This window comes from Vanessa atalanta, chromosome 29 (genome assembly GCF_905147765.1).
Source record: "Vanessa atalanta chromosome 29, ilVanAtal1.2, whole genome shotgun sequence".
Taxonomy (NCBI): Eukaryota; Metazoa; Arthropoda; class Insecta; order Lepidoptera; family Nymphalidae; genus Vanessa; species Vanessa atalanta.
In genome coordinates this window covers 5,641,230-5,663,850 of record NC_061899.1, presented here as the reverse complement: position 1 = coordinate 5,663,850, position 22,621 = coordinate 5,641,230, and the positions used below count along the sequence as shown (strand labels likewise).

General features: G+C 34.1%; 1 protein-coding gene across 2 annotated transcripts in view; it reads left to right on the top strand.

Moving 5' to 3' along the window:
* The first annotated feature begins 756 nt into the window (after nucleotides 1-756).
* LOC125075094 (putative fatty acyl-CoA reductase CG5065) overlaps nucleotides 757-22,621 on the top strand; it is a 53,893-nt gene continuing 32,028 nt past the window's right edge. Inside the window, exon 1 of one of the 2 annotated variants that reach the window (XM_047686703.1) lies at nucleotides 757-915. Coding sequence is in view for 1 of the 2 variants with exons in the window: in XM_047686702.1 (XP_047542658.1) it covers nucleotides 11,594-11,625 (32 nt within the window). In the remaining variant the exon portion in view is untranslated. Of the gene's footprint in view, nucleotides 916-11,520; nucleotides 11,626-22,621 lie in introns of those variants that run through there. The other variant, XM_047686702.1, reaches the window with a different exon arrangement.

The window sequence follows — 22,621 nt, the reverse complement described above, 5'->3', positions numbered from 1 at the left end:
AAAGTACCCTCTTATTTAATATCAATGTTATCAATACAAATCAAAAATAATTTAAATCTAATTATTATTATTAGAGAATTTATTAAAACATTCAATAAATATTGTAAGCGTTTTTGTAATCATTTAATTATTTAATAATATCATACTTAATCTGTCACACTATTATATCTTCCGTACAATAATAATATTCAGTATTGTTGTGTTTCGGTTTGAAGGGTGAGTGAGTGAGTGTAACTACAGGCACAAGGGACATTATATCTTACCTTCTAAGGTTGGAGGCTCATTGCCAATATCTAAATGCTGTATTGACCACTTACCGTCTACATATATGCTAAAAATAAACCTATTTCCCAACCCAGGGCTTGAATCCAGATCGCCAAGATCTTTGACGACCTCCATGGTCGGATGTAGAAAATAATCATTAGTTTTCTATGTGGTCTTGGGTGTTCGTGGTACCGTCGTTACTTCTGATTTTCCATAACACAAATGCTCTAGCTACTTACATTGGGATCAGAGTGATGTATGTGATATTGTCCAATATCCAATATTAATTTATTTATAAGATCTGCGACCTTACAATCGAACTAATCCAACGAGACAGTTAAATATATAAATAAAAATAAATACTACTAAACAAATCATTATTAACGTTCAGTTTTGCTCATGTTATTCGTGACGGATCGTGCGCGTGCGCACATCTTATATTTCAGTGCTAAATGTCTATGTAAAACGTAACTTGGAAGGTCGCGCTCAGTTTGCGTGCATCTGGCGCTCGTTACGGCCGCGTTTATTAATAATTGAAACCTACTACAACATACGTAAAGTCCGTCGTATTAAATCTATAAAATAATTAATAAATTTTTATAATAATTATAATTGGAGTGATTTGATTTTGTTGTTTGTGCTTTTTAAACGGTGAGTGTTCTTTTCTATTGTTTTTGTAATATATTTTTTTCTGTTTTCAATAATTTTGTGATTTTTTTTTGTTTTTCTATTTTAAATAAAAGCTCTTTAGTTTCACCGAAAAATAAAATAGATTATTTACATTTCATAGCAATTACGTAAAATCAATATTTTAATAAATATGTTGATGAACTAGATCTTATAACTTTAAAATTTGAATAGATATTATATAAGTAGGCTTTACAATATAAAGGATGCCGCTATTTCTACAAATATAATAAAGACACCCCCGTCGCGTCTGTACGCGATAAACGCAAAAACGACCAAACTTGAACATCGTAATATTAACCAAAACTATCGGATATCCGGACTAATATTTATTGTAAGTTTGTTTTCACATAGTTTTATACTTAGAGAGGGTAGCTAATAATAATAATATATTTTTCTTTAATAATTACTAAATAATCTAATATATAATATAATCCGGAATAATTTCGTATCCGTAACCGAATGTGAAACCGTTAAAACAGGGCCGGATTTACATGAACCGGGGCAACTACCTTGAAGCCTCCGCGTGAGACCCCACAACAGAGATTCCGACGAGTTAACAAATATCTAGATATAGTCAAATTATAATGATAATAATAATTACTGTTTTAAAAGTTAAGTTGTACAAGTGAATGAATTATAGCTTACTGAAATTAAAATATTCGATATAATTATTGGGGTCTCCACGTCTCTGTTGCTCTAGGGCCTCTATTCCTTTGTAACCCCAGGGCCTCCAGATCTTTAAATCCGACTCTGCATTGAAATATTATTAATATATCCATATCCAAATTCGAAATGACATATCCATAACTACACTGGTTACCACTGGATGAACGGAAAGAAAAATTTAGATTTAAAAATTTACTGAAGTATGTTGACGGTCTATGATATTGTTGAAAAATATTATGCGGACCAATAGAGATATGATTATGATTTTATGTAGACTCTCGTTATAACCGAGCGAAGCCGAGTTTTGTAGCTAGATTTATATTTCTAGTATTAATAGTAGATAAAAATAATGTTAAAAGAAATTTAGGTTTAATAAGTACCTTAATGAGATATCTTCTAGTACTGCTAAGAAGACCAAACAAATAATTAGGTACATATGGACAATCATACCCAAAATTTAAATAACAATGTACAATGAAAATCATATAGTTCTATAATACACTAGTTGCTACGCGCAGTTTCGCTCACGTTCAAAGTCGGTGCAGATATAATAATATATAATATATCGCTCTGCTAAATTCCACTCAGACCTGTTCAGCAGTTCTGGATTAATCAAGATACAAACATCTATACATTCGAACCTTTTTTTTAATGTAATAGGTAGGTGGACAAATGGTCACCACCAGCTTTAGACATTGGCGCTGTAAGAAATAATAACCATTCCCTACATTACACCAATGCGCCCCCATTTTGGGAACTAAGATGTTGTCCCTGTGCCTGTAGTTACACTAGATCGCTCACCCTTCAAACCGGAAAACAACAATACTAAGTATTCCTGTTTGGCGGTAGAATATCTGATGAGTGGGTGGTACCTACCCAGACGGGCTTGCCCAATACCCTGCCACTTTTCGTATTTGTGATATTAGTAGGATTAAAAGTACCAAAATGGACAGACACTCAGTGGTTACTATTTTCCAATTAAACAATTTTTAATTATATTATGAAAGAAAGTCTGTCTGTTATACTTTCAAGGTTGAACCACTGTATTGAGTGTGATGAAATTTTAGTACGAAGCAACGTTGAGTTCGGAACATAGGCTATTCTTCACTCTTCAAAGGTGTATACAGGGCCGGACCGTCAGTTTAGGGGGCCCTGGGCTAACACTACTTAGGGGCCCACCTAAGAATGTAGCCTTGAATTAATGAAATGATGGATTCTTGCGCATTATCGTTTATTTTTTACTTTGACTTGACTTAGCGGGGGGGGGGAGGAGGCCTTGAATCCACGGGCCCCTGGGCTACAAGCCCAAAAAGCCATACGGCCCTGGGTGAGTTCTTGAAGCATTTTCGTTACAAAAGGATTTCCACATACGCGTTTTACTACTAGGTAACAAATTTAAAAGTTAAGATCCCGCTAAATGTGTCAATGCCTTCAAGAATCGATATTATTTACGAAAATTTCGTAACTTATCTTTATGATATTTAAAATTATTATTAAAATCCAACTTTTAATTGACTATCGTAACTCTCGACCAGCGGAGTTGCGACCATTCACCGTGGTCATTCTTGTACAGCAGACATATAGTCTATTCCAGTACAAGAGTACAAAAGCCAAATAAACAACATTTGACCTTGAATTGAAGCGATATCATTGGTCGAGAGCTTGAATAGTCTATGATATTTACTATGGATTAGACAAAATGGCGGTTTATTGACAAAGCTCTTCCTTTGGAAGTGAAATTAAAGTTAATATAAGTAGTTAAGTGCAATAGTGTTGCATTATAAATAAAGATATATTAATCATAAACTCTTAGCAGTGCACAACATAGCTGAGTCATTAGCAAATCGCAAGGAATACGTAAATCTATATTGTTTTTCCATATTCCTTCAATGGGAATAGACTATAGAGCTCTTGAATATTTATTAAAGCTCTCAATGATAATAAATGTATATTAATCCATACGACAAAGCTGAGTCTATGTAAAAAAAAATACTATTAGTTTGTATATTTATTGAGAAAGGTTATGGATTGTATATACCTTACTATTCATGGATTAAAACTAGATGGATCAACTAGTAACTCTATTAATACTATTTTATGGGTTTAGCTCGGTAACAACAGGCCAATGACCCTACCTTCATTTGGGGCTACATTTTTAAACTAAACTTGTTTCAAGGGCATACAACTCTTAATTAAGTATTTAATTATTATACATTGTTTAATGTCCATTGGTCTTGCCGAGGCATCAAATTCGCTTTTTACTGAGTCCCACGGTTTTAACAGATTGTAAAATTATATTTCATAACAATATTATCAAGTTTTTCTATCGAAAATTCTCAGTGACAGCCCGGAGTATGGGAGTCGGAAGTGTGTACACTCAAGTGCTTCGATTCGATGCCGTTCCAACTGTGTGCGCGCACACAGTTGCCCTATGCCCTGCGTAGTTGGCTGATCTTCCTTGAGATCGGTCGCTTTAGCCGAAATCGGTCAGAATGACATCATTACATAGATCCACAAAAATGACTAACCCTCTGTGGCCGAATTCAAGAATACACGAAGAAAGCGAAAATTCAGCTATATTTCAAAATAACAACTTGTATTTATTTTTTATACTACTTTAAAAAAAGATTTCAAGGTTTTTTATTTTTATTTATTTGAGCTCGATATTTCGACATTATCTACGAATGTCTTGTTCACGAGACTGAAGTTTGTTGTTTGTTTGTTGAACTAATAGTAATAAGGTAACCATGTTAATTTAAAATCTTACATAGATTTCAATTCGTCTATAAATATATATACTATATTTTATAATATGTCTGTCCGAGCTTAACTTTGTTGAAGTGGGTTTTATTACAAACAATTACTAAATTAATACTTAATCCTGCTATTTATAACTTAAGTTTTACATACAACCTTTGACAACATTAATAGAACTCCAATTTAATTATTTGACAAAGATTATCGAATTCATTAAACAGTACGGCAATATTTAAAAACTATTAAACAATATATTTATACTATTGAATAACGAATACTGAATAACGTGGTCAAGGAAGTGACGTCACCTTTCAAACGTAGTACAAGAAAGCGGCATCCATCTTGGGTTGTCATGGTTGTGACAAGATGTCACTGTCAGTTGCATTCTTGATGAATTTCATAATATTGTCCATCGACATTTGTTTTAAATAATTTTTTGAATGGTCGTATATATTACGATAAAAAAAGAAGATTTAATTATATGTATGTATATTTAATTATGAATTAATATATTCGCGAGACGTTCAGTTATTAAAATAAAGGAAGCAATTAACACTAATAAAAATGTGGGGATAAGAATTATTCATATAATTAAGGCTTCTTGACTCAGAGGCAATACTACTACAGAAATACCTCGTGTTCGGCCGTGACGGAAATCATCGTGAGAAAACCTCTACCACACACATGCAGGTTCCCCCCTGGTGGTAGGGCTTTGTGCAAGCCCGTCTGGGTAGGTACCACCCACTCATCAGATATTCTACCACCAAACAGCAGTACTCAGTATTGTTGTTTTCCGGTTTGAAGGGTGAGTGAGCCAATGTTACTAAGCACAAGAGACATAACATCTTAGTTCCCGAGGTTTGTGGCGCATTGGTGATGTAAGGAATGGTTAATATTTCTTACGGCGCCATTGTCTAAGCTCGGTGGTGACCACTTACCATCAATTGGCCTATTTTCGTGTCCGCCTACCGATATCATAAATAAAAATAAAATCTGATGTTTAAACGAACACTACATTGGAGCAGAGGGCGGAGTAAGCCCTGAACCTGTTTTTTAGTTCTAGTAACTCCACGGTCGAAGAAATCTTTTATAAGGACTTGAATCGACATTTTACAGAAGTCTTTGAAACGTAAAGCTACCACCAATTTGAAATGGAGATTCTACCGAGAAGAACCGACAAGAAACTCAGCAGTTAGAAATGGCGTTATCATCCGAAATTTAAATATACTAAACTAATTTTACACCGCCACTTGGCCTGCGTGGGAAAGGGGGGGGGGGTTTAGTTGTTAGGTTTGGTTAGCTATTTCCTTCTTTATGTCCTTTAGAATGTATATGAAAAAAATCACGACGATCATGTATTAGTTAATACGTTACAAACAAACAAACTTTTGAATGTTTTTTTATTACAAAGAGGATTACTTTTCCGTGTATTTAGCAAACTACACCTACTCAAATAAGAAAAGGGCAGAAACAAGCGTGGGAACAATGATGTCTTTGGTGTGTCCCGTCTTTTGGCATCGGTGGTAAGATCGATCCGTATGCCGTGACGGTAGGCGGGATGATGCTCACTTATGCCGTCATGCCGACGTCGTGTGTGTGTGGTATACTTTGCAATTTGCTATTATTAAGGAAAATATATTAATTTATTTTAGTCCATACTTATTTGTTGAAAACTATTGGTCGCTCACGACTTCGTTTGCCTTTTAGCTGTTGATCTAAAAAGTCTGTGTCCGTCCTTGGAGTTCAAATTTGTTTCATACCTAATTTCATCAAATTCGGTTTAGTGGTTTGTCTATGATATAGCATCAGGCAGGCGGAGTTACTCGGATTTATAATATTAGTATAGATTAATTATTTCAATAATACTTAGTCGCTTTAATAAAATCTTGGGAATAATACGCTGACATCCAAGCTTATTAGAATAGAATAAAAAAAAAAAATGTTCTCAAACAAAAATCGAGATAAGTGCCGGGTATTTTTCCATTACATCTTTCCGTCGTTGTGGTAAACTGGTTGCCAATTCTGCTAACTTATATCGATCTAATCTGATTCAAGTTTGACTATTCCTCAGAAAAATTAACCTCAATTTAATCGGAACTGAGGATCAATTCTACTTATTTATGTTAATTACGATCACGATAACATTTCGATGTAAGTTCAATCCAACCGTAACTGAATTGTTGTGTTGTGTTTGTGAGAATAGAAAAAACCTGAAGTGAACATTTTGGCGCCTTGAGCGATTAGATCTATAGAAGTGCTCAATTTTAGCTTATATTACGAGTTTTTTGTTTTTTATAAATAATTTGGTTTAATAAACATTGTGTACGATGTTTTCCCTGAATTATTATTATTCTAAGGCAATATAAATTAAGTTTAAAGTGGTCAAGGTCTGAAAAAATAGGAATTTTTATAAAGGTTCGCCATTTTTTTCTATGGTACATAGTTTCTTCAATCGTGTGTAGACTCTCAATAAAATCTTATATAAAACCTCAAGACTTTCCAGTCAATATCTTTCTTTGTAATAAAAGCATTTTTTTTATGTCGTAATTTGGCGGACGAGCATATTGGCCACCTGATGGTAAGTGATCACCACCGCCCATCGACAATGGCGCTGTAAGAAATATTAACTATTCCATACATCGCCAATGCGCCAACAACCTTGGGAACTAAGATATTATGTCCCTTGTGCCTGTTACACTGGCTCACTCACCCTTCAAACCGGAAAACAACAATACTGAGTACTGTTGTTTGGCGGTAGAATATCTGATAAGTGTGTTGTACCTACCCAGACGGGCTTGCACAAAGCCCTACCACAAAGTAAATTATTTTTACAATTCAATTAAAAGTAAGTTGGGTGAAACATTTCGCCTGTAACAACTACCAATCAAAATGCCTAATTACGTTCCAGCTACCAATAACATCTGAACTATAATTGGTTGATAATTAACAATGAATCCGTTATGAAAAATAACCAAAACCATGAAAAAACGGATTCGTTTTATAAAACAATGATTACGGACTTCGCAGGTGTTTGCCCTGCCAGAGTATTTGTACATAATATAAAGTTCATTAATTCATAACCGGTTTCGTACAGCGAGACGAACTTGACCGGAATTTTCATAATATTAATGTCCAATGATCTCTTTCACTTAAAAAACGGCTTAAGAACCGTTCGGATGAGAGTTTTGTCAGTTAACGGAAAGCGTTTTAATTTAAAATTTTCAAATAGATTATATCTTTAGTTTTTATTTATTCGTAATAAGTCGGTTTGGTGGTCTGATTGTAAGTGTGTCAAAACTTGGGAATTAAATGTCCCATGAGCTTATAGTTCCACTGGCTCCATCACTTTCCAAACTTGAACACAATAATACTAATTGTTGTTTGACGGTAAATCATGTGGTGATGGGTGGTAACCGGACTGGTAAACAAAGCCTGATCACCAAGTATTCATCGGTGGTAGCTTTAAATTTATTTGTTATCTTAAACGTAATTGTTTATTTTTTACGTTTTAAAGTCGGATCAAAGCGAATTTTGAGCGTTTTTAACGCAGCGTTTATTTTAACTCACGTGAGAACGTTACCTTAATCGATTTAAGGGCCCACACAAATTATACATATTGCGAAATGTTTACATCATTATACGAAGCTATTGCAATAAACGGACAGCCTCGACGCCTAGCTTTCATATCGGCCTTGGTACTTTTTCAATTTGTTTTTTTTTTTTTGTACATGAAGGTACGAATCTGTTGTCCATTTGCCCTTTCGTGTTTCTTTCTATTAATTCATAATTTTTAATTGATTGATTATTATTATTTATATATATTGATGATTATTAAAATAATATATAATTAAAATAAATAAATACGTTATAAAAAAACTTATTCTTGTAATAATAAACTGTACTAAGAGAGACACTCGCAGTTTTCTCGCAGATTCTTAAGGCCGGCAACGCACCGGCAAGCTCCCCGGTGTTGCAGATGTCCATGCCACCTATAACATAAAAAAAAAGATTCCATTTGACAAAATAATCTGTATATCACCATTTTAATTTATTACTAACTAAATAACTGGGCGTTTTTATATTACGAAAATCTTTCTAATTTACATGTACTTTTGTAAATGAGAACGCGTCGAAAAATAGTGGACAATAGTTGACCCTTAAATACACGTATAGATGTAGTGAATAATCCTTTCCTTTCGTATTTTCTCGGAAATGTTCGTTTTTGTCTTACTACTTCACTCGCACTCAGTACCCATCTAGACAACGTAGGGAACGGTCGCATTGCAAGAGGAAGTATCTATATAGAGTAGTTAATACCACAGAAATATTTTGTTGATATTTATGTTAGATTTTGTGATAAACTTCATGGACTCGTGTACTAATGCAGGCCACCTATATTTTGATATACTTTTTACATTTTACTCTTGTCTGTCATTTTTGTAAATAATAAACATTGATTTTATTCGATCCACATTAACAAATCATATTTATTTATATTAATTTCTCTGCTGGTATTTTTTGTTTTATGTTGAGGTGTCTTTTTTGTTATGTCATAGTATTTTTAATTAATTACAAAAATTTATTGTTATAAAAAGATCTGCAAAACCCTACTGTAGTTTGACTTATAGTTAGACTTTTGGGGTTCCAATCCTTATAGAATCATTAGATCATCTCAACCGGAATTTGGTTTTTATCAGTGCGTTTTATTGAAATAAAACGTCCTCGGTAACTAGTTATATTTTTGTTTACCTAACGAATTCTTTATATTATAGAATCGTGGTGGTTTTAACATCTCATTGTAATATACGTCAAACGGGCAGTTTGACATTTGACATTGATAAATAAAGTATGCGATTTATTTGATACCTAAACGTAATTTAATAATACAGTAATTCATAGACACATCGGCACCATTCGGGTGTTATCGTTGTTCCGAGTTTTGCCGATAGGAAAGGATTATTCACTACATCTATACACTAGTAAAGTATTATGACGTTTGGCGAGTGTCAAACGTCAGGCAACCAAGATAATAAAGTTTGTTTTAGTCCTTTTGTATTGCGATAATCTTTTTAGATGTATAATTAATATAAAGAAAAAATATATCTTTGTGTATTAATAAAAATGAGGACGTTTTTTTGTGTATTCTAAAAAAAACTGCTAAATTTTAGTAGCTTAGAGAGTAATTAGTATAATTTACGGACAACATCTTGCGACGGTTTCTTTTGTATATTATACAGCAGACAGAATAACAATTTAGTTTACAATTGACGTTTGTTTTTTTTTTAAATATAGTAGCGTGTGATATTTGCTCTAGGCGGGCTTCCATTCTGCCAAAGTCACGTTTTAAAAAGATGACACAAAATATAATCACTTATATAAACTAACGGCATTTACAAATTTACGGTAATATATATAATTAATTTACATTGCCAAACTAAATTTAAAATTCACGTTAATCTTTTAAAGCCGTAAAGTTTGTTACAATGTATACTCAGCTAGGCTCGCTCGTCGGATCTGCGTACGTTTGATGTATAAAAAATATCGTCATAAATCTTGAATTTTCATGTAATTCTCCAAAAACCATTCAGAGATCCTCTCAAATCAAACGAAAAAATTCATCGAAGTCAAACCAGCTATTTAGGATATAGACTTTGTTTTATAACTATGTAATGAGAAGTTAATTAAATTTCCGATCGGAGCGCTCGTATGAAAACCATCTAGAGACCCACATAAATACACATAAAAATTCGTTTAGGAGTTTAGTAATGTACATATACACATACTGAAGATTTATATAGGAATATAAATTAAATTTGTAAGTATATGTATTCTTGGTTCTGCTCTTTGTGTGAATAGGTACCACCCACTCATCAGATATTGTACCGCCAAACAGTAATAGTCATTAATATTGTGTACCGGTTTGAAGGGTGAGTAAATCTTACTATAGACACAGGGGACACACCACCTTAGTTCCCAAGGTTGAAGGTAAATTGGCGATGTAAGGAATGGTTAATATTTCTTACAGCGTCATTGTCTATGGGCGGTAGTCAACCACTTACCACCAGATGGACCATTTACACTTCCGCCTACCTAAATATTAAAAAAAAAGAATTCCATGCCGGTGCAAATAAGTAGAATCTACATTTCGCACCGGCTTTTAACTGGCCTTGATCAAGAACAGACTTCAAATATGTTTTTTTTATATATAGGGAAAATTAAACTCCGTGCATCGACCGTCCATTCATAATCCGATCACGTTTAGCCACTGACTCCAATTTAAAAATAAATTTTCCTTAATATGCCATAAATGTATTCCTTTCCCAAGAATATATTTGCGTATATACATTGAAAAACGCGAAAAATTATAATTCCACCAACCCTCATTGGAGCAGCGTGCTGGAATATGCTCCAAACCTGCTCCTCAAAGGGAGAGAGGGCCTTAGCCCAGCGTTCATTGAAGTAAAAGTTTTCCAAAAATTATTTGTTAGCGGATACTTACGATATAATATAAACCAATTTTATCACAATATAAATTCCGACGATGTATTCGTTCATAATTTTTGTTTAATATATGTTTAGATATAGTCAAATTAAAATAATATTAGTAATCACTTATTTACTCATTCAAAGAATAAAAATTATCTTGATAGAAAAGAAAACGCTTAAATTAATTTGTAAAGTAATAATTAGGGGCCTCCACTCCTCCAGTGCCTCCAGATTTCTAAGCACGGCTCTGCTGTGCGGTAATATGAGAATTAATTTATTTACTTTATTGGTTACTAGGTGGATCGGCTTTACCAGTGTTAAATTTATAATCCTTTTCCCATAGCACACAAACTGTCACCCCCCCTTTTAAATCCATAAGGCGTCGAAAAAGGTACTCTGTGCCCTTCCCTAGGACACAAACTTCATCGAAATCTTTCAACGGATTAAGCGTGAAGAGGTAACAAACAGATATACTTTCTCATTCGTAATATTTGTACAGATTCGTGACATTGAAAATAATTATAATTGGTTTATCAGCATAACTGAAATCCATATAATTGTATAAATTTCAAATGGCATGACTAAATAATATGATAAAAATTAACAAGACACTTATATATTTTAATATTATAAGTGCATTGTGTTGACTGAGTCCATCGACGTGACTTACTCCGTAGATAGTTTAGTTTCGGGGCCATAGAGTGATATTCTTTTGTTTCTCAACCAGAAAATGCACGGGAACCAATCAACAGTCATTAAAAAGTAAGTTACAACATTTCGTCAGCAACAGGGTCGTATTTAAGGGACGAATACAGCCCGGCCTTCTCAAGAAGGACCCCCTTCAAACGGAATTTCTAAAAAAGAAAACATTCTAATTCTAACAATATATAATATACAGATATACAAGAATATATGTATTTATAATTCTTGTGTTTTACAATAACAACATGTAATATTTGTTAAATTATAAACGATTTTTATTAAATGTTAAATGTACAGAAGAGGGCTATTCGCGCAATCTATAACCTGGGAGCCAAGGAATCTTTGAGGTATAAATTTAAAGAAATTAAGATATTGACTGTTGCTTCTCAATATATATTCTGTAATGTTTTGTATGTACGGAAAAATATTAATGTTTTTATGAGAAAATGTGATTCTCATAACTTCGGTACAAGGAACAAACACAATCTTGTTACTCCTGTTACTCGACTGCATAGAGTCAGTAACTCTTTTGTGGGGCAATGTATACGCTTCTACAACAGGATCCCAGAAAGCGTTCAAAATGCTTCTGTTGCGAAATTTAAAAAAATTGTTAAGGAACGCTTGTGTGCGAAAGGTTACTATACAATTAGTGAGTTTATGTTTGATAGCACACCTTGGGAATGAAACGATCGCCTCCTGGCTGTTTCTACTCATATATAATTATGTATATAATTAATTTGACGTAAAGAAAAAAAAAAAAAGTCCCGCTGAGTTTCTTTCGCCGGTTCTTCTCAGGTCAGGGTGTTTTCTTTTTCCGAACCGGTGGTAGTGTTTAACTTGACAATCAATAAGAAAGTGTAATACTTCTATATTGAATAAAGGAATTTGAGTTTGAGTTTGAATTAGGTCCTTGTTGTCCAGGGCATCCATACCTTCAAATTCGGCCCTGCTTGCGATATATCAAATAAATTTGGCCGTCACGAAATAATAGGCAGACTTTAAGCTTTAATGGTTAAAATAAAATAATTAAAACAATATATATAGGCGAGGTTAATACAATAAAGACTCTCGCTTGGTTGTTGGGATTGGTAGGTACCACACATATCAGATATTCTACCACCGTTGTGTTCCGGTTTGTTTTACATTACAGACATTACATTAGCAGCCTGTAAATTTCCCACAGCTGGGCTAAGGCCTCCTCTCCCGTTGAGGAGAAGGTTTGGAGCATATTTCACCACGCTGCTCCAGTGCGGGTTGGTGCAATACACATGTGGCAGAATTTCGTTGAAATTAGACACATGCAGATTTCCTCACAAGACACAAATTAAGCACATGAAAATTCAGTGGTGCCTGCATGGGTTTGAGCCCGAAATCATCGGTTAAGATGCACGCGTTCTAACCACTGGGCCATCTCGGCTCTCACCTTCGGTTTGTTGTTGTAGTAATTGGCGGTGTAAGAATTGCTTTTTTTTAACGTTGCCAATGTCTATGGTCAGTTGTGATGGTAGGTGACCATAAGTCCGACCACCTGTGCTTTAATATACTTTTATCTTATTTATATAATAATACTAGCTTATAATACAAGCTTATAATACTAGCTTTATACTTTGACGACCTCCGTGGTCGAGTAGTGTGTACACCGGTTTTCAAGGGTACGCCACTCCGAGGTCCCGGTTTCGATTCCCGCCCGAGTCGATGTAGAAAAAGTTCATTAGTTTTCTATGTTGTCTCGGGTCTGGGTGTTTGCAGTACCGTCGTTACTTCTGATTTTCCATAATAGAAGTGCTTTAGCTACTTACATTGGGATCAGAGTAATGTATGTGATGTTGTACAATATTTTTTTTTATTAGCTTCTCGTTCTAGGTTCGCTTCGTACAATAAGAGTATATATAACACTTTTATATATAAGTATATATAATACATACACATACATGTACATAGTAAAACATGAACGCCCAGTTTATTACAATGAAATCATAGAAACGATCACACAAATAAACTTAGATTTATTAGAAGAATTATAAAAAAATATAGAATAAATCACACGTTATTCTTGAAAACCAGCGCATATTTCTACGCTTTTTTTTATCATGTACAATAATTTTTCATCTGTGATCAAAATGGCCGATTTTCTTGACCGTATACTCTATTTCAACCATAACAACATTTGACAGCAAATGGACGCGACATCATTGGTCGAGAGCTTGATTAATCTATAAATTTGGGAAAAAATGGCGTCTTGAACGTCGACGAAATTGTTATCGCAATTTCGGAAATAAAATTAAAGTGTCTTTAAGTAGTTGTTTGTTATACTGTTGTGTTATAAATAAAGATATGTTAATTATAAACTCTTAGCGGTGCTCAATATAGCTGAGTTATTAATTGTTGGAAGAAGTTAAACAACGCCTAATGGCTTAAATACTTTTTTGTTATCTCTTAACTTTTCCTACTGTCTGTCAATGTGTTATGTCACTTGCACTTGTTTTCAATAAACCGTTTTTAATGCTTATATTCTAAATCTTATTATTTCTACAGGTTATGGGCCCAGACTCGTATACCTAATTTAGAGTAAACATTAAAATATTTACCGTTAAAATAAGTCATAGTAAAGTATTGCGCGATATATTGTACTTTGCCGGTCCCGTAAAGAATGGCCATGAATAACATACAAATTGAGAAATTGGTCGGACGGGAGAATTACTCCACATGGAAGTTTGCAGTAATGTCATATTTACAATTAGAAGAATTGTGGGAAAATATTGAACCTGGTACCGATGTCGATTTTAAGAAAGATGTCAAAGCAAAGTCGAAGATAATTTTGTTGGTTGAACCTATGAACTACGTACATATCGAAAATGCAAAAACAGCGAAAGAAGTCTGGAAAAACCTACAAAATGCGTTCGAAGACTCCGGGCTTTCGAGAAAAGTCGGTTTACTTAAGGATTTGGTCAATACTTCATTGGACAACTGCGGTAATATCGAAGAATATGTGAATAAAGTTATGAGTACAGCGCATAAGTTGCGGAACATTGGTTTCGAAGTAAATGATGAATGGTTGGGAACACTCATGCTGGCAGGTTTACCGGATAATTATAAACCAATGATCATGGGTCTGGAAAGTTCCGGTATCAAAATATCATCAGATTTTATTAAAACAAAACTCTTACAGGAAGTGAAAGTTTCCGAAACTTCTGTATTTTTTACAAAGCATAAAAATACCTCTCATGACAATAAAAAGCCAAAAGGGAAGGGGCCTCGTTGCTATAACTGCAATAAATATGGACATTTTAAAAATCAGTGTACAGTACAAGTACAGAAAAGTAATCAAAAAACCTTTGCAGCAGTTTTTTCAGCTTACAGCACACTGAACCAGGATGACTGGTATATTGACTCTGGAGCAACAATGCACATGACAAGGCGCTCAGACTGGATGTATGATGAACAGACACCTCCGGTTCATAGAATAAAGGTGGCAAACAGTGAAGCGATCCCTGTGCAGAGTATGGGTAAAGTAAATATTCAAACCAAATTAAACAAAGATGAACATCGAATACAGGTAAGAAATGTTCTGTTTATTCCTGAATTAACTACAAACCTATTATCTGTCAGTCAATTGACAAAGAATGGCTGTAAAGTGGAATTTACTAATACTGGTTGTAACATTTACAATGGCAATAAGAATTTAGTAGCAACAGCGAAGCTAATAGACAATATGTACAAACTTAATGTTGTAAGTGGAAATGCATATGCTGTGACAGATTTAATTACATGGCATAAAAGAATGGGTCACTTAAATATGGCCGATGTAAAGAGGTTACCTCTATGTACTGAGGGTGTAACTATTTCTGGTAAAGAAGTAAATACTGTTTGCATACCCTGTTGCGAAGCAAAACAAACACGATTATCATTTCCAAATTCGGGTTCTAGAGCAAATGCATTACTTGACATTATTCATACTGATCTGTGTGGTCCGATGGAGACTCCATCTTTAGGTGGAGGGAAGTACTTCATAACCTTCATAGATGATTATTCTCGAAAAGTATATGTTTATTTTCTAAAAAACAAATTGGATATTACATCAGTGTTTAAGAAATTTAAAGATGAAGTAGAAAATGAGCTAGAGAGGAAAATAAAAATATTAAGAAGTGATAACGGAAAAGAGTTCTGTATTAATGATTTTTCTGATTTTCTGGCAGCTTCTGGAATCAAACATCAGACCAGCACTCCATATACGCCCGAGCAAAATGGTGTAGCAGAGAGGATGAATCGGACGCTGGTAGAACGTGCAAAGTGCATGTTGTTTGAAGCAAAACTGCAAAAAACATTCTGGGCAGAGGCAGTCGCCACTGCCGCATATATCATAAACAGATCCCCATCACGTGTACTGGCTGAAACAACACCATATGAGAATTGGTCTGGAAAGAAACCAAACATTTCTCATTTAAAGATATTTGGTTCTAAGGTCATGGTACATGTTCCTAAGCAAAATCGTCGTAAGTGGGATAGCAAATCACGAGAATTAATCTTTGTAGGATATTGTGTGAATACGAAGGGATACAGGCTTTATGATAAAGTTAGTAAAAAGATTGTAATTAGTAGAGATGTGGTATTTATTGAAAATTGTAACGTTTTGGAAAATGTTGCTCCGAAAACTGTGTCAGTACCACAGCAGATTACACTTTCTCTAAGTAGTAAAGAGATTGATTGTTTAGACTCAGAGAATCAGACAGAAGAAACAAGTATCAATGAAAGCTCACAAAATGAAACATCTTCAAGTAATGAGAATTCATCTGATAGTAGTATCTCGAATAGACAAACTGATGAGACTTATTATCCTGATACAGATGATTATGATGATTGTAATGATGAATATATACAAAGTAGAATTACATTGAGGTCACATCAGAGAAAAAACATGGAAGGCAATAATTTCATGGGTTTTATGGAAGTTACAGATCCAATAACTGTTGAAGAAGCATTAACAGGTCCAATTGCAAGGCAATGGAAAGAAGCAATGGATGAAGAGTACAAGTCCTTACTTGAAAACAATACTTGGGAAATGACTACTCTACCAGCTAACAAACGTGCCATACCATGCAAATGGGTTTACAAGGTAAAAAGAAATGAAAATGGAGAAACAGTTAAGTATAAAGCACGTCTAGTGATTAAAGGATGTTCACAAAGGGCTGGAATCGATTACACTGAAAGTTTTTCACCTGTTGTGAGACTTGCATCTCTAAGATACTTGTTAGCTTTGGTTGTAAAATATGATTTGGATATATGTCAAATGGACGCAGTATCAGCTTTTCTGCAAGGCGACATAGAAGAGGAGATTTATATGAAGCAACCACATCTATATGAGAGTAATAAGAAAGTATGTAAACTTAAGAAATCTTTGTATGGGTTAGAACAAGCGAGTAGGCAGTGGAATAAGAAGCTTGATTATACGCTGAAAGAGATAGGTTATCATTCCAGGACGAAGCACATTGATGTGAGGCATCATTTTGTTCGTGACAAGGTTCTTGGTGGGGTCATTGACGTTCGCTACGTTCAGACGGACATGAAGGTCGCAGATGCCCTAACGAAAGCCACGACGCACTCAAAATTGGTTTTCTGTGCCTCCAAGATGGGCTTATGTTTAAGAGAGGATGTTGGAAGAAGTTAAACAACGCCTAATGGCTTAAATACTTTTTTGTTATCTCTTAACTTTTCCTACTGTCTGTCAATGTGTTATGTCACTTGCACTTGTTTTCAATAAACCGTTTTTAATGCTTATATTCTAAATCTTATTATTTCTACATTAATAAATCGCATGAAATACGTAAATTTAAGATTTGTTTATCATTATTTCTACCTCGATTTGAATAGGCCATAAGTGTTCCTTCAATGTCTTTCACTAACAAATAATTCTAAAAACAGTTATTTTCAAACAAATACGTCGACAAATACAGCTTTAACTTGAAAGCTGTTTGGCATAACAAAAGACGCCTTTTTGAATTTACCTCTAAAGTAAATATATTCGGGTATCAACGTCAGATTGGCAGTGGAGAGGGGAGCATGATGACAGAAGAGGCCTAGTAAATTAACTCGGAATTATTTTTTGCATCAGAATCGTTTCACTCAAACGTTACACAAACGTTGCATTAAAATAAAAATGGGCAAAATATACCCTGTATTTGACGATATATCTGACGTAAAAACGTTTCACTCAAACGTTACACAAACGTTGCATTAAAATTAGAATGGACAAAATATACCCTGTATTTGACGATACATCTGACGTAAAAACGTTTCACTCATACGTTACATAAACGTTGCAACACTTACAAACGAGGCTTAATTTTAACTCTCGTTTTTTTATCGTATGTAATAATTAAATAAGAATAATAAGAGTATTCTGGTAAGGTACTTCGTTAAGTTTATTACTCTTATTTTTAAATTTTTTTTAATTGTTAACAATTATTATTATGATAAATAAATACCCAGGAAGCGATCTTTTTATTACCAGAGCGTGCTGTCATCCGTGAACTCACTAATTGTACAATAACCTTTTGCGCAAAAACATTAATTTACCTTTTTTTTTTAATATAGTAACATTTTCAGCTTTCTTTCATATTAAACCGTATACATCGCCCCACAAGAGAGTAACTCTAATACAAGGCGATTTAGCCCTTATGGTTCTACAATGCTATACTATAATAAACTAGATTTTGTTTTTTGTTTTGAAGACATTTTTGTGGAAAAAAAAATCAAAAAAAATTTTGTAATAATATCTTTTTCCGTCTCCCATTTTTAAATTTGGACCGATAATTATTGTTTTAATATTGACAAATAACCAGTGTTTATTCGTTTTTATAAATCAGAAGAAAAAAAAGATTTTAATGGATACTTTTTTTTTTTTTTATTTACGAAGTTGCGTTTTTGACTTATTTTGAAAAAATCTAAAAGACGTGATAACTCAAAAATATTTCACTTTTGCATCATGCATATGGGGTTTAAAATTATCGCAAATAATCACCCCTATTACTTCCTAACGGGAATACGCCAAACTACCAATAACCCTGTATATATAGAAGAAAAAAAAAATGTCAACAGTTTGCCACAGAGTACACACGTACTATTAAAATCGTATGACATTTGGCGAGTGTCAAGCGTGGCCATCACGCACGTAAAGATAATAAGGTTGGCTCATTCCTTTTAGTTCTCTTTTAGTGCGTCAATCAATCTAGATATTCATATAAATAAATAATAATACAGTCTTACGAGCCGTGGTCCGACTTTGAATGTTTTTCGACGTTTTCATATCGTGACAATAAAAGTACATACATACACACAGGCGCACCCACATCACGGTAACGCCTTTTTCTTATGCCTTTCTTTACAAATACTATTATTTCAAGCTAAAATTAATAACCTTGTGGTTTTTTTTTTTAAGTACAAACATTATTAAAATCTGATTAGTATTTACAAAGTTAATTGATTAGAAAAAAAAGCTTTTAATATTAGAATGGTCATAGATAATATTTCTAAATTTAAATTTAAAGTTATTATTTTTAAATCTGGCCCGTTTATAGATTAAACTATTCAGCCTTATGTGATGGTATAGAATATATACTTCTCCTTGTATGCAGGCAGCCTTGCCTCCATAGTATGATTAAAATATCATTCCCAACTGACCCTGCGTCGTCGCCTTCGCAGCCCGGCTACGGTCAACCTTCTCGGTCGTGACATTTCGTTAATTCACCTCAATGTATTATGCACATCAAGCGAATCTTGCGCAATTCGTAATCACAAACAGTTATACACTCGACAAAGTTAATTCGGCAGTTTTGCACGGTTAAGGAAATTTGCGAATTCGAAATAATTAATTTGTATTACATAATACAGAGCCGAGATGGCCGATGATTTCGGGTTCAAGCCCAGGCAAGCATCACTGAATTTTCATGTGCTAAATTTGTGTTTATATTTCATCTCGTGGTCGGCGGTGAAGGAAAACATCGTGAGGAAAACATGTGTCTAATTTCAACAAAATTCTGCCACATGTGTAATCCACCAAACCGCATTGGAGCAGCGTGCTCATATGCTCCAAAACTTCTCCTCAAAGGGAGAGAAGGCCTTAGCCCAGCAGTGGGAAATCTACAGGCTGTTAATGTAATTCATTAATGTAATTTATATTACTAAACGAGACACCTTATATTGTAAATGCGAAATTAACTCCGTCCGTGTGTGTGTGTCTGTGATCCCTTCACGCTTAAATAATTAATCTATATGCCCGAAAAAAGCGAAATACGACTCACTGATCTCAAAAATTATAACACCTACAAATTCGAAATTTGGCTGGTAGGTTCTTTATAGGCTATAGACAATCGCTAAGAATCAGATTTTATGAAACTCCACCCCTAATGGGGTAAAAAGGGTGTTGGAAGTTTGTATGAAAGCCCAATAGTCGGGCACAGTTAGTTCATTTATATTTTTAATGCATATTGTATAACGTGATAGTGCATGGAGAGCCTACCTAAGCCTAACCGAGCCGTGGTCGGGTAGTGTGTACACCGGTTTTCATGGGTACGTGGTGTACCTATGAAAAATCCGGGGTTTGATTCGCGGCCGAGTCGATGTAGAAAAACCTTATTAGTATTCTATGTTGTCTTGGGTCTGGGTGTTTGTGGTACCGTCGTTACTTCTGATGTTCCATAACGCAAGTGCTTTAGCTACTTACATTGGGATCAGAGTAATGTATGTGATGTTGTCCAAGATCTATCTATGAACCGCTGAACAGATTTAGATGAAATTTGCAATTGAGATAGATACGTATAAACTTTAACATTTAGCATATTTTCAAATATAATAAACACGATAAATACTTCTCGTCCCACCATTGTAAGCGTCTCTTCAATCTCCGCCCTGCGTAGCGTAGCCCAAAAAACCCGTCTCAAGAGTTATACTTCTAAATACTTTTTTTTGAAATCCTACTGGTTATCCTTTAAGTTAGCATATTTCCTGATTCCAGGAAAAAACTCAATAAACTTATAATGTTTTATGTCACAACTAAGTTTTATGTCCTTCGTGTAGATACACTGGCTCACCCACCTTTCAAACCGGAACACAAAAATTCTGAGTACTGCTGTTTGGCGGTACTACATGAGTGGTTAGTACCTACCCAAACGGGGATGCCCAAAGCCCTACCACCAATTGTAAATTTAACATAACACTTAACTAAGACGTAAGGTACGTATTTATTTGACTATATTTTGTTGAAGATTTCATTTTTTTGTAATGTGTTCTTCGAAATATTTTTACTGACATCGTTGTTTGTAGGCGTTAAATTAGCTTTGTAACCCGAGGGTAGTTATTAAGGCTTTAAGTTAGACAACATAGTCTATCCCAACCACAACGAGAGTAAAACAAAAAAACAACTTCGACATTAAATTGGCGGAATATTGTTTAGCTTGAATTTTACATCAGCAGCCTGTAAATTTCCCACAGCTGGGCAAAGGTCTCCTCTCCTTTGAGAAATAGGTTTGGAGCATATTCCACCACGCTGAATTGAATTAGCTTGAATAATCTACAATATTAGTTATGGATTAGCGAAAAAATTAACGGATAACAAAAGAAACGTCATCGGATCTTTGGAAGCAAAATTAAAATGGACGTATTTAAAGACATAATGATTGGCATAGAATTGTGTTAAAAATAAAGGTCAAGAACTGTTACTAGTGAATAATATAGTAGAGTTATTAGCAAATCGCATGGAATATTTAAATGAATGGCGGAATAGGCTATTGTATGTTAAGGCAGGCTGTCTGGACTGTCTGTGATTGATATACGATGAACGTAACGAACTATTGATCCAAGCAACTTAATTATTAGTGTTGTCTATCGACAATCGATAGCTGTCCATGAGCACTATCGATGCTATTGACAGTATTGCAAAAACAATTACTTTGGAGCCATTCATTTATTACGTAAGACGTTTTAGGTGGGGGGGATCGACCATGTCTTATGTTTTCTTACAAGAAGGTGGGAGGAGATTCGATAGTTCTTACGTAAGATCAAAGAAAATAAAATTATTTGAAAAAACGCGGGAAACCGCGCGATTGCAGAGGTTCGCTCGGATGCGTACATTTAGAACCTTTGAAATTACAAATAAACACATTTCAAAAAGTTGTTACTTTAAAAAATAAACAGTAAAATAAGCCAAACGTGCATTAATTTACTCCTTTATATTCTTACCTAATAAATATTAAACGGGGAGAAAGGGGTACGGCCAGTTTTTATTTTTTCTTATATCAGAGGGAGAAGGGGGTCAAAAACAAGTGAAAATAATCTTACGTAATAAAATTAATGGTCTCTTTTAATCTAAAATATCGTTAGTAACTTAGTATCGATGGTTTTGTGCTATCGATAAATACGAGACTATCGATAGTACCATTGATATCCTGGATAGTATCCGAGATCAATTATCGATAGTCAAAACTATCGATAGTTCTACAACACTATGAATGAGGATGTACTTAAAATAATAAATTAAGTCAATTATAGCGCGATTTAAAGAACTATTAACGCCATCTATTAACAACAAAATTGTTTTATTAACATAAATTATAGTAACGTCACAATTTTATGCAAATTAACTGTAGGTATTTTTGCTTGTGGTTTGATTTTACTTGTAAGATTCATTTATTTTATTCTCTTACTTTTCCCTGTTAATAAACATGAATAGATAAACGGGGAATCCGTACGGGCTGATTTCCACATACATATATTAACATAATTATATGACATAAATTAGTATATATGTTATTGTAAAGGCTCGAACTATGGTAAATCTTAAGATTTAAGAGTACGTCTTTTCAGTTAGGTGAGTTTTCAGTCAGGGTTTACCGACATGAGTTAGTAAATGTAAGTATTTATTATAAAGGGACGACTTTTTGGGACTTTTACCATTCCAACCTAATCTAACCTAATATGTAAATCCTAAGATTTACGAAGTGAATGATGGTAAAAGTTCGAATCCAAAAGTTTTATGGACATTTACCAACCATAATCGGTAAAT